A 13,571-nucleotide genomic window follows, 5' to 3' on the forward strand; every position below is an offset into this window, starting at 1 on the left:
CCGCCGTGGCAGTGGCAACCAATAGACTGTGATACATCTTTCGTAGCTGTTACAAAGCACGCGCCTGTCGCGCATATACGAATGTACTTCCTGGAGTTACAGCACAAATACTCCTCTCCTGAATTCTTTAGACGCATCGAAGTGTAATTCTGGCGTATCTTACGCAGCGGTCGGTCCATCCTTTTCAGATGCCGGTGTTCTGCACCCTAACACAAGTATTTTCACAGCAGAGGCCTACGCGATATTGGCTGCCGTTAAACACATTAATGAATTTAATATCCCAAAGGCAGTTATATACACAGACTCTTTGAGTGTTGTAAATGCTTTGAAAACTGTCAGGAAATATAAAAACCCTGTAATTCTATCTCTTTATTCAGCATTATGCACAACCTATGAGTCCAAACAGCATATCGTCGTATGCTGGGTACCGGGGCACCGAGACATAGAGGGAAACGTGTTGGCTGACGAGCTAGCCACATCCGTCCATGCGAACGCGTCCAACACTTCCACAACTGTCCCTGTAATGGACGTCAAGCCCTCGATAAGAAAAAAGCTAAGGACTTTCTGGCAGCGCTTGTGGGACAAACAAACAGAAAATAAACTACATGTTATCAAGCCGTATCTTGGCAACTGGCCGCCGGTATCAAAGAACCGCCACACAGAAGTAACACTTTGCAGACTCAGGATAGGACACACATACAGCACACACGCATACCTCTTGTCCGGTGGCGATCCACCCATGTGTGATAAATGTGGTGAGCCACTTACCGTGATTCACATCCTGCTGCAATGCACTGAATTAGACGCTAATAGAAAAAAGCATTTTCCATTACCACACCGTCAACAAATTCCCCTTCATCCTCTTATGATCATAGGTATGGAACCGCTCTTTAAATATCAATACTTGTTCGCATTTTTAAAAGATGTACACAGTTTTCATGTCATATCACCAGGAAATCCGTAGCACGGCCTCTTAACTGAGGTTTCTGCTGCGATAACTGCACTAAAAGAAAGCACCTGCCTCCCAGCCTTTGAGCTCAAAGGCCTTCCGGAGGCTTAGGTGGTATTTCCATATTTATTGTATTCTAGCTTCACGATCACTTATCACGCGTACTATATCCACAGACAACTACATGTATCGCTATCATAATTTTATGCTATATACTATTTTACGCTTCTATGACACTTCCTGATTTTAGGCCACTTTACAGCCATGTTACATCCCACCATTGCAACTCACAAATCAGCGCTTAACACAACATTATCAGTCATGGCGCTCTTTGGCCATACTTGGCCCTTGCGCCACTAAACCATACACATTCATTCATACTTCTCACTGGGGAAAGGGGAAGTGAGAATATAGGGAAAGGTAGGTGGCAGGTGATTGTTATGGTACAATGAGCTGCTATATACAGGTCCAATATGCAGATGTGCACTGTAGACGCAATACATGCAAGAATAATCTTGTCCACAGAAAAAGTTTTTGCTCAAACACATTTCGCACTGACTGCACGTGCCACAGGCTCTAGAGGCGAGCGTCTAAACCAGTGTTGCGTAGAAAGTTCAAAAGTGAGTTTATGGTAGGTTCGGCACCATCAACTCTTCTCCACACGCCCAAAAGCTTTTCTTCCGAAAAGGGGCGGGAGTCCAAGCAGTCAGCAGCAGATTTGAGTGTTCTTCATTCGGCCGCATATTGAGGGCACATGCAAATTATGTGAGCTATTGTCTCGGGAGTGTGACAGACGCTACAGTCAGGGTCCCGTGCGTGTCCAATCTTGTGAAGATATCGAGTGTATGCCACACCCAGCCGTAATCGATGAATGATTGTTTCCTGGCCTCTCCGCAACTGGAGTGGAAGCCGGAATCGTAAACCAGCGTCTAGTCTATGGAGGCGCTCTTGCTGATGTTCGGGGTTGTCCCAATGTCGCGCCATAGGAGTTTTGAGGGAGTTAAGGGCCAAGGTGTTGTCATACCGGGAAAAATGAATTTTTATAATGTTTCCGTCAGTGCGCGCCTTTTTTGCTTCCGCGTCAGCCTGTTCATTTCCAGCTATTCCACAATGGCTAAGAATCCACTGTAGCACGATGTTATGCTCGGAATGAGATGCCTCAGCAAGCAGAGACATGTTGTCATAAACCAGAGGACTATATGTGGTTCTGCCATTCATATTGTTGTGCGAACGAAGGATTAAAACAGGAGACTATTTACAAAATATCTTTACAAGGGATAATGCAGCGCTGGCCAGTTCAGCCGACAGCTCGAGAGCCAGAGAGTGTTCTTCCTCATTTCTCCAGTGATGGTGCCCACGCGCCTCGTTAAAACAATGAAATACCACATGCGTGTAGCATAATCCACTGCTGGCAGAAGCGACGTCCCGGAGCGTCTAAATGTCATCACTGGGAGGGTGGTACTGCTTCAGTCGTGTAACGTGCACAATATTACTGGACTGGGAAGCAGACGGGGCATCAGGGGCGATCTCGTAGTTGATGGGAGTCATGGCACGAAGCACTCGATATGGGCCTGTGTAATGAGACAGCAGTTTTTCTGACAGGCCGACCTGACGCGACGGAGACTATAGAAGTACCAAAGAACCAGGCAGGAAGTGCACGTCTAGATGTCGCCGGTCGTACAAACTCTCCTTTGACTCTCTTGGGATTTCAGAAGGTGGTCACGGGCAATTTTCCTTGCGTGGGCACAGCGGGAGATGGCGTCAAGTGCATATTCACTGGTCGGTGTCGCGTGAACAGGGAGGGTTGTGTCGAGGGGCAGTATTGGTTCTCGGCCGAACAGAAGGAAAAATGAGGAATAACCGGCTGTGTCGTGGCATGAGGAATTATAAGCAAATGTGACAAATGGTAGAGCGAGGCCCCAGTCAGTGTGGTCTGAAGAGACATATTTCGCGAGCATGTCTGTGAGAGTGCGATTGAGACGCTCTGTGAGGTCATTTGTTTGCGGATGGTATGACGTGGATAGCTTGTGCCTCGTGGCACAGGACTGCAGGATGTCCGCGATAACTTTTGGTAGGAATGTCCGGCCACGGTCTGTGAGAAGTTGTCGCGGAGCTCCATGTAATAAAGTCACGTAACGAAGAAGAAAATCGGCGACATCTGTGGCGCAGCTTGTAGGAAGCGCTCGGGTGATCGCGTAGCGCATGGCGTAATCCGTGGCCACAGCGATCCACCTGTTCCCAGAGGTAGGAAGAGGAAAAGGGCCAAGCAAGTCCAAACCAACCTAAAAGAATGGTTCTGCGGGAATGTCGAGTGGTTAAAGGTACCCAGCACTTCCACCAAAATGTTGTGTGAATGGATTAAAACTGGAGACTATTTATAAAATATATTTACAAGGGAAAATGCAGCGCTGGCCAGTTCAGCCGACAGCTCGAGAGCCAGAGAGCGTTCTTCCTCTTTTCTCCAGTGACGCGCCCATGCGCCTCGTTCAAACAATCAAATACCACACACATGTAGCAATATAATTGCTGATGAGTTGCAGTGCTGGTTTTGAGTCACGAAATGCTGCCCACTTCTCAAGGCTTTGTTGTAATGTGCAGCGAATTCCTTCTCGAACTCCGGTCAACTCAGCTGCTGTAGACGACGTTCTGTGTCCTATCTTGCACCGTTGTGTGATCCCCATTCCAGGTACCGTTTAAACCGCTGTGGAAGAGGTCTGTGTCACTGAACCACCTACAAAAACATGTTCGGTATATCCATACATGTAAGCAATGTATGATGACGCGAAATACTTGAGCCCAGCAAGTGGCATTTTCACCGTTGGCTTTGCCATAGTCCAGAGTTGAACTTCGGGTATGTCATGCGGTTTGAAGTCTGACGGCAGTAAACTTTGCTGCGACAACACGGCTTCTGAGTAGGTGGCAACAGGCCATTGCTTGTGACGTTCGTCAGTGGATGATTCCAAGTTTCTCCCCACTTCGATCGTCCCGGTGCCTTCTTTTTTTTTCTCCCTGTTCGTAACGCTGACCTCTTCCACAGATGATGGTGGCCAAAAAATCGGCTAAAATTTGTTTTTGACACGAAATAACTGGTAAAGTGTCCTCGAAAGTGTGCATATAGTGTGCATATAGTAAATAACGATATAGTAAATCGTTGGCGTGATTTCGACTTGCAAGTGGTCAGCGCAGCCGCTGCTGCAATAGTCTCTGTGAAGCGGCTTGCTTGGCTAGTGTGTTTTCTCATCACTACCAATAGCGACGGGAAAACTATTTGTATTGTCACTTATGAGCGATATAAATGTGCAGACGTTGCTTGTGGTGACGAATATAGTTGATTTATTACCAGCTGCAGACGGGTCCCAAGGGCCATTGGCTTCGGATCTGACGGCCAGCGAGCTAGGCCTATATACAGTTTCCCAGCGATTGCCAGCGCGCCTGGCTTGTTTGTTGGCTATACCATCGGCGTCGATAAGTGGCAGAAGTGGTCCGAGTTCGTGCGTGCCACTGGACGCTTAGAATGGACCCCGTTGAAGAGCAGCCAGATTTGCTCGTTTCATTTCGAGTGTACCTGGTATAAACAAAACCGGCCAAGCTTAGAGCAGTCCGACTAACTTCCACCAAGACTACGACCCCCAAGCCTGATGATGTGCCGACTTTTACCTTGCCTTGTGTTCTGCTCTGGAATATGCTTTGTTCCCAAAGCGCCCGCGACGAATGGCTCGGACTACTTGTACCAGTGTGTACGCATATTGATAGCTGTCTCTAGCCGCATTTTCCGAGTCGCTGCTTTGTAGTGGATCCAGTCAAATGTGATTGGCCACGTCTAATTCGGCGGTGACTACAGCAAGCAGGAAATAGTCGCTGCTGGACGACGAAAACGGGGACGACGGTGATGATGAGGACATCGCAAAGCACGTGCAGGCATAGCAGACGAACTAGCAAGACGAAACTGGTGCTGGTGTGCGCACGTCACAGTTTTGTGCGATCACGTGTCCAGCTATGTTTACATTCCTTCTTTAGCCCATCTCCTTGCTCTCTCATATCGAAAGTCGCGACTGGTCGCTACAAACAAGACTCCAAATAATTACCTCTCGCGCTCTGAAGCCAATGATGTTAGGTGCCGTGATTACTGGCTCATTAGCTACTTATTACAGCAGAAAAAACAAGATCGAAAATTTTTGTGTCAGTACTCCTGGTACTCCTGATGTACTGCCTGGTGGCGGTCCCACCCTGGCGGCATGCGCTCCGCATTTTAGTCATTGTTTGCGGACACAATGTGCTTGCTGCACTCATTGGATGGAAATGAATTATATTGCATTAGAAAGCTTACTTTCTGTGCTTTCCAATGACCTCTAGTATTATTGCCTAGCCTGAAGCATTACCTGACGGCAGTCAAAACAGTGTAGGCAAAAAATGTCATTTTTGCTGTACTAGTCTCCGTGGTACTGTTTCTGGCAAAACTGTTCAACATAACTAGATGAAGTTTGCTGTGTCTTTAAATGAAAGGTCATGCAAGGTTTCTAGCAAGGCTGCTGAGCACGAGGTCGCGAGATCGAATCCCGGCCACGGCGGCCGCATTACGATGGGGGCGAAATGCGAAAACACCCGTGTACTTAGATTTAGGTGCACGTTAAAGAATCCCAGGTGGTCGAAATTTCCGGAGCCCTCCACTACGGCGTGCCTCATAATCAGAGAGTGGTTTTGGCACGTAAAACCTCATAATTTAATTTTTTAAGGTTTCTAGCAAGAGATATTGCCCGTAAAGCAATTTATTTATTTATTTATTTGAACATACTGCTAGCCTCACATATGAGGCTGTTGCAGGAAAGGGGTAAGATACATCTTCAAGAGAACACAGTTCAAGTAGGCGCGGACATAGATAAGTTTGGGTGTACAAGGCAGTACATATGCACTCTATAATCATTACACAATTTCTATAACAGGAGCGGGGAAAAATGGTAGTAAACGCCATGCTGGAAGGTTTAGCACACTGAAGAACAAGGAAAGAAAATAAATTTTTTGGATGTGCAATGCGCAAAACACAAGATTAGGCAGGTGTTTATGTCACGGCAGAATACAAGACACTGCTAAGTGAATTGGAATGCCATTGTACGACGCAGCGCACCTATGTGCAGGTCGTAGCTACAGAGCATAGTTTGATAACTTGGCGATAAAAGTTTCGAGTGATGTACAGGTGACAACGTCATCAGGCAATATGTTCCATTCACGGATTGCATGTGGGAAAAATGAGTACCTAAATATGTCATTGTAAAATCTGTATTCTGTTAAGTGCTTGGTGTGTTTTGTTCGAGAACTACGTGTATCTGTCTGTAGCAAGTAGTCACTCGTATTGATTTTCGTACTACCATTAAGGAGAAGGAAAAGAAACTTAAGACGAAGTAGTCGAGCTCGATTTTGTATAGTGGGAAGTTCAGCTCGCCTTAATAGTTCTGTGGGGGAGTCAAGACAGCGATACTTACTAAAAATAAATCTAATCGCTTTCCTTTGTACGCTCTCCAATTTTGCTATGTACTGTTTACGGAAGGGAAACCAACAGACTATTCCATATTCCAGTATAGAGCGAACTAGTGACAGGTATGCTAAGCGTTTAGTATCTATTGATGCGGATCTGAGCGAGCGTTTTAACGAGTATAGAACTGCCAGTGATTTATTAACAATATGTGTTACCTGCTTGTCCCATGTAAGATCTGATGAAATTATAACGCCTAAATATTTATACTCTTCACCTTTCTTTAATATCTGTCCTTGTAAATAATACGGGTAGTTCATGGGCGCTCTTTTATTCGTTACAGTCATACAAACTGTTTTCTCTGTGTTAATCACCATCTGCCACGTTTGGCACCATTGTGTTATATTTTCAAGTGCACTGTTTAAGGTTATCTGATCATCACGACAGGTTATTTCCTTGTAGATAACACAGTCATCTGCAAACATTCTTACTGTGGCGTTAGTATTAATGTGTAAATCATTGATAAAAAGAAGAAAGAGGATAGGAGCTAAAACAGCTCCTTGTGGGACGCCATATAGCACATCGCCGAAATCCGAAGAGTAGTTTTTGAAGCATACATATTGACGTCGACCTGTAAGATAACTTTTTATCCACTTGGTGATGTTGTTGTCACCGAGGTAGTGGATAAGTTTTTGAAGCAACTTTGGATGGGAAACTCGATCGAATGCTTTAGATAGATCTAGGAATATCATGTTGGTTTGACTGCATTTGTCCAATGTAATCGCTAAGTCGTGGATTGTCTCAATCAATTGAGTAGTCGTAGACAATCCTTTTCTAAAACCATGCTGATTAGGGACAATTATTTTTTTTTACGAATGACACTATGTGCTTTAGGATTATATGTTCAAGGATTTTGCCGGCCGTACAAGTAAGCGAGATTGGTCGGTAATTTGCTGTGCTGGTTGGGTCACCGGATTTATATATAGGGATAACCTTAGCAGTTTTCCATTTCACCGGAACCTCGCCCATTTGCAATGATTTTAAAAAAATTATCAGTAAGAACTTGGACATCCATTCCGCGTAGCGCTTCAAAAATGCATTTGGTATGTTGTCAGGGCCACAGGATTTTTTTGGGTTTCTTTCAAGTAAGAGGGAAAAAATTCCTGACTCGGTTAAGATTAAGTCGTCTAGTTCTGCTGAGTAGCTAGGAAGGGATTGAAAGTTGGGTTGTCTGCTGTTGTCTTGCGTAAATACTGAAATGAAGTATTCATTGACCTCTGTAGCCTTTGCCATAGCTTCAGTTGGTGATGGATTACTGGTCTGACGTGACTTTGGATTAAGGTATCGCCAAAACTTAGACGGAGATGTTTTGATAAAATTGCTTTAGGTGACATTCATGTATTCATCTTTTGCCTTTTTTACGGCTGACTTTAGTGCCAGGGAGTTTTCGCGTATTTTATTAGTGTAGCCTGGTAGCGGTAGTTTATTTCTCAGTTTCCTTAAACTGGCAATTTTTCGCTTTAGTTGTATTATGTTTCTTGTTATCCAAGGGTTTGTCCTACGTGCTGGTTTGATCTTTGTGGGAATATATTTTGATAAACAGTGCTGAATGATTCTTTCTAATGTTGACCATAATCCATTCACTGAAACTGTATTATCATTCGAGAACGTTGTAAAAGTGGAGTAAGAGTGATCTAGATAATCAAGAACGCTGACGTTGTCGGCATTCGCCCAGTCGAAAATTCGTGTACTCCATTTTTGGGTAGGCGGAGGTGTGCCTAACCATAAGCAACATTTAGTAGCTTTGTGGTCCGATATGCCGTCGACAACTTCCCATGAAACACGGTCTTCTGCGATAGCATCACTCACAAACATCAAATCGAGTACATTCCTGCTTTTTGCAGTAACACGTGTTGGCTCTCGTATGATTTGTCTAAGGCCAAGATTGAAACAAAGATCAAGCAGTACCTCTGCGTGAGTTGTATCAGCTATGTTATCAAGGGAGTCCCATGCAATACTGGCAAGGTTGAAATCCCCCGTAAGGATTAGCTTTGTTGTATGTGTAAAATGATTTTCCATATAATTTGCTAGCACGTGTAGCATATCATAGGAAGTATTAGGGGGCCGGTACATGGTGCCTATAAAAAGGGAGGATCGATCTGTCATGATTTTGCACCAAAGTGCTTCAGCATCAACCATTTCAGGCATAGGTGTGACGTAAATATTTTCCCTTATCAAAATTGCTACGCCACCACCGCGAGAGGACCTATCTTTGCGCATGACAGTATAACCCGGGGGGAAGATATCGCTGCTTGAAACATCAGGAGAAAGCCATGTTTCGGTTATTGTTAAAATATCTGGTCTATGTTCTATAATAAATGCCTCAAGTTCTGTGCTTTTGTTCACGACACTTCGGGCATTTATGTTCACTATCACTCGGCTGGAGGGCGTTTCATGTTTAGTCAGTTTTTTTTCTTTGGGACGGCAGGTTTCTTTCCCACAAGCACTCGGGCTCCTTTATGTTCGTCCCAGACGTAAACCTGGCCATTGATTTTAATCTTGTCGTACACAAGTGTAACTTTTTCGCCCCTATCTCGGTTGCTCTTGCTGCTGTTCCAAAGTTCTTTTCGGATGTTACGCACACGGATAGAAAAATCTTCGCCCACAGATAGATATGTTGGAATTCTTTAGCTTCGAACAGTTCTTTAATATGTTCGCCTTGTCCTCGAAACATTGCAACTTGAGGATAACAGGTCGCGTTTTATTTTCTGCTTTAGTACCTAGGCGGTGCATTCTCTCGATTCCCGAGACCGTGACACCGATGGTACCCTTGATGATTTTATCAGAGATTGTTCTTTTGAGGTCGTCAGGTTTCTCATTTTCTACTTCCGGAATGCCATAAAAGATTAAGTTTGATCTTCTGCTTCTATTTTCGAGATCATCAACCTGGAGTGCAAGAATACTAATGGTATTTTCAAGTGTCGCTATTTTGTCCTCAACGCCTGTTATTCTGCCCTCGAGGTTTGACAAAGTATCTAACTTCACATGGATGGCTTCCAGAGATTCAGTTAAAGCTTTGTTGTCATTCTTCAGATCAGTCATGTCAGCAGCCACCCTGCGAATTTCGGTCAAGACTTCTTGATTGGTAGGGCCGGGGTTACTTTCTACATCTCCAGCAAGCATCAGTAAGTACCTCAAGGACGTTGTACAATTACACACAGTTTCACACACTTTGCCTGGGCACGGCAGCACCACAAGAAAGATGTCGTTACTTTTGTGACATTTGCCAAAATGTTTTCTCACCTGTATCAGGAAGACGAAAGGGTTACTCGACATGTTCACTGCGGTGCCGCCATGCCCAATGCCGTTGTCAGGCGCGTCGCACTGTTTATAGGTGAATGGTGTCGATAGCGTTGGGGTGGACGATACGCTTCTGAAGGGGGCGTAGGCCAGTCGGTCCAGCTGTCCAAGAAAGGCGTCGCAACCCAGCTCTGCAAGTGGCGCTTTGCAGCACTCGGCATTTGGCGGAGCAGTCAGTGCTGATGCGGTGCGGTTGTGTGTCCGGATTCCGCTCCTAAAGCAGTCGCAGGAAAGCAGGAGGCCGAGCGCCTGTATCAGGAAGACGAAAGGGTTACTCGACATGTTCACTGCGGTGCCGCCATGCCCAAATTAGAAATATATACAGGCCCTAATAAAAATTGGCAAAACAATAAAAGCTTATGGATGATAACCTTTTCCCTTTTCAACGCAGAACAAAATTGAGTGGTAGTCTAGGTTACAGTGCACTTAACTATGCGAAGTTGTTTTGTGTTATGTCCTAATATAAAGGAAGGCAAGGTTGTGGTAAGAACCACACCAAGCCGTATGCCAAATGCAATGTAGGAGTTGTGTATGAAATCCCCCTGGCGTGTGGCAAGTCCTACATAGGGCAGACTGGATGGTGCCTAAATGATCGAGCCAGCGAGCATGAACAAAAGTTAACGAAAGATGAATTGGCGCACTTACCTGCGCACTGCAATGCCTGTCGCTGTGCACCTCTTTTTGAGGAGATAAAGATTCTGGGGAGAAGCCATGACCAGACTGCACGTGAACTGATGGAGGCTTACCACATAAAAAAGAAAGGCCATGATTGTGTTAGCGATACCTCCGTTAGGTTGTTTCAAGCGGAAATAGATTTTTTTGATAATTGGTTGCCACGCTAAGCTGATGTGCATTCTCGTTTGCCGCGATTCTTGTTTGCTGCGATCTGCGCATGTCCTTTTTGCCTATATATGCCCACTGGCTGCTATGAATAAAACAGTTGAAAGTTACCGCCCGTGCTGTTTATGTGTTTTCTTCCTCTGTCCCCGTCTTTTTTGCGGTCAATATGATTTGCAGTTCAGGAGTTATTTCAGATTGGCAATTTATGTCTATACTTGGTCACGCATTACCAAAGAAGGGGCAAACCTATTCAAGCTGAAACTCTGCAACTCGTCTATCAGGCAGCAAGCCCTTCTCTGCAATTCTATGAAGAGAAAATTGTCTTATGTTGATTGAGGGATCTACAAGGGAGCAGCGAATTTAACCAATTTTTCTGCTGGCCAGCTCCATGCAAATTGACATTCTTTTTCATGTACACGCAAATTCACAATGAGTGCTGCTCATTAGTAGTCATACAATCTCTTTTAATTACAAGCACTGACTGGTTTTACTAAGCAGTGCTTGAAGCAAAAGATTTCCAGTAAATAAATCTCAGGCGTTTTTTGCTGATGGCACCATCTGTGCAAAAAAATATCAAGCTCTTTCAAGTCAGTTCCAAGATTTGACAAATATGGCGGCACTAAACATTGCAAAGTGGGTAAAACGCGGATGGATTCTTTCTTTAGATTTGAGTATTTGGCTAAGTCTAGTTGCCGCACCTGCATACCCCACATTCCTTCAAGCACATGTCACTGCAACCAGGCCTTCAACAAGGCCATAAAGCAGCTTGCTCAATTGTCGCTGTTGGGTGAAAAAAAAAAGAAGATACAGAGAAAGCACCGTGTACGGTATGGCGCATCGTGACTGCATGCCAGCTAGCCAGCAGGTTAGGCTATTGTGCTATTGTGCCCAGGAGAATTGCAGATAAAGAAAGATTCCAGAAATTTTATGTGTGGTTAATTTTGTTCACAATTGACTGTGGAAGTGTTCTTGAAGTGCTCACAGAACTTGCCCTCGCCTCCTCCTAGTTCCCAGGCTTGTACGACGATATCTGAAAACTTATTTTCTCCAAGTGGTGAGGTGCGATGTGTTAAGAGTACTGTATTTGCCTTATTCTACGTGACGCGGGTTGAACGATAGGATTAACGACAAACAATGAGCGAGCCTTTATTTCTCCAACCTAAGCAAAAAGTGCGAATGGCTGTGTGACCCTTCTTTTTAACGCCTATATCAGTGATGTAACGAATGTCTACGTAAACGTGAAATATGTCCTGTATGCTGATGACGCCAGTATATTTGTTTCATGAACAAACTGTTAAGATATAGAGTATGAAACGAACCTCATGCTCTCTAAGCTGAGGGACTGGTCAATAATGAACGAATTAGAAATAAATAAATAAATAAAAAAGCTGTGCTCTTTAGGCCTAAAAATAAGCCAGTGAATTCAAATATTAACATTATGTACGGTGAAAAAACGATAGACATGGTTACTAGTATGAGAACTCGGTGTAACGTTTGCGAGTAACATGCATTGGGACGAACATATTGACGCAGTCACAATCCAGTTACTGGGGTCATTGGCGTGATGTGGAAATGTAAATCACTGTTGCCGTTTAAAGTTAAACTTCTTATTAATAACTTGCTTTTTTATTTGTACCTCTATTATTGCTTATTAGGATGGGGTACAACTACTTTTGTTAATTTGCATAAATTACTTGTCTTGCAAAAGACGGGGAATGCGGGAGATGGAAATTCAAGACGATGAGCAAAACGTGAACAAGGTGAATGCAAGAGCCTTCATTCGCCTTGTTCACGTTTTGATCATTGTCTTGCAAAAGAAGTTTGTTCGGCTGCTATTGAATGTGCCCTACAACTCCCATACTATAAACTTATTTCAGGAAGCCAACATAATTTCTGTGTTAGGGTTATACCAGTACAAGTTAACAATTGCATTTAGGCGGGAAGTAAATACGAACTGCTACTTTCTGCGAGAATTTGGAATCTTGAACTCAATGACAAATTTTATGTTACCCGTCATAAAGAGATATGGTGGGTGGTCATACCCAGAACAAATTATTTAAGGGAAAAGCTGTCATACACAATGCCAATGCTTCTAAATAAATATAATCTAGGTGTTGATGTAACACAAATAACGGCCCAACAACTGAGACTTGTATGTGCAGGATTTTTAAGTTTCTGGTTAAGTGTACATCCTCTCGGCTAGTATGTATATAAAGTGTGTATATATGCTTCTGTATATGTGTGTGTATAGATGTAGGTATGCATAATACTGTGTATGCATATATGGGTATATGAATATATGTCTGTGTGCGTATATATATATGTGTGTGTGTGTCTTATTTCATTTGTATTCACCACGAGAACCATACAAGCTACCCTAAGTATTTTTGATCTAGTCACCAGTGGCTCTGTATGTATATGGGTATGGATGTGCATGTGTATATGCAAGTATGTGGGTTCATGAGAGTATATATATGTATAATGCTTATGTGTTTGCATGTACTTTGTTGCCGAATATTCTGTGGGGGGGGGGGGGGGGCTGCGGGCCTCGTCAAGCTGCCTCTACTGGAGCAGCTTTTACTTGCAGCCTCCTCCATCAAGTAGATGGAAATAAAGTTATTCTATTCTTCTACTAATAGCATTCCAAGCCGTGCACAACAAACCGAATGTCGCGTGTTTCGACGCCCAGTGAAGTTTTGAAACACGTGATTTCCAGTGGGGGATCTTCTCGTACGAAGATATATCATATTTACCCGTGTAATCATTGCTCTCGCATAATGCTTGAACCCCCACATTGCCCACTTTCTTTATTGAGTAATCATAGTACCCTTGAAAATTACTGCAGTGATTGCAATCTGCTTGTGGCAGTGTGTGGCAGCCGATGGAGCAGTTTTCCGCCACATTAAAAAAAAATCTTTGCCGAAGCTCTTTCGCCATTGCACGCGAACGGTGCAC

At 44.0% G+C, this 13,571-nt stretch overlaps 1 protein-coding gene across 5 annotated transcripts in view; it reads left to right on the forward strand.

Annotated features, from left to right (window-relative positions):
• Nucleotides 1–13,571, forward strand: part of SMC3 (structural maintenance of chromosomes 3) — a 573,351-nt gene that overhangs the window by 11,959 nt on the left and 547,821 nt on the right. For 2 of the 5 annotated variants that reach the window (XM_070531361.1, XM_070531362.1), the window contains exon 3: nucleotides 9,510–9,601. The exons of the other annotated variants lie outside the window; for them this stretch is intronic. In XM_070531361.1, the coding sequence (XP_070387462.1) occupies nucleotide 9,601 (1 nt within the window). In that variant the 5' untranslated portion in view covers nucleotides 9,510–9,600. The remainder of the gene's footprint in view (nucleotides 1–9,509; nucleotides 9,602–13,571) is intronic. 5 annotated transcript variants of the gene reach the window in all.

The sequence above is a fragment of the Dermacentor albipictus genome, chromosome 1 (assembly GCF_038994185.2).
Source record: "Dermacentor albipictus isolate Rhodes 1998 colony chromosome 1, USDA_Dalb.pri_finalv2, whole genome shotgun sequence".
NCBI lineage: Eukaryota > Metazoa > Arthropoda > Arachnida > Ixodida > Ixodidae > Dermacentor > Dermacentor albipictus.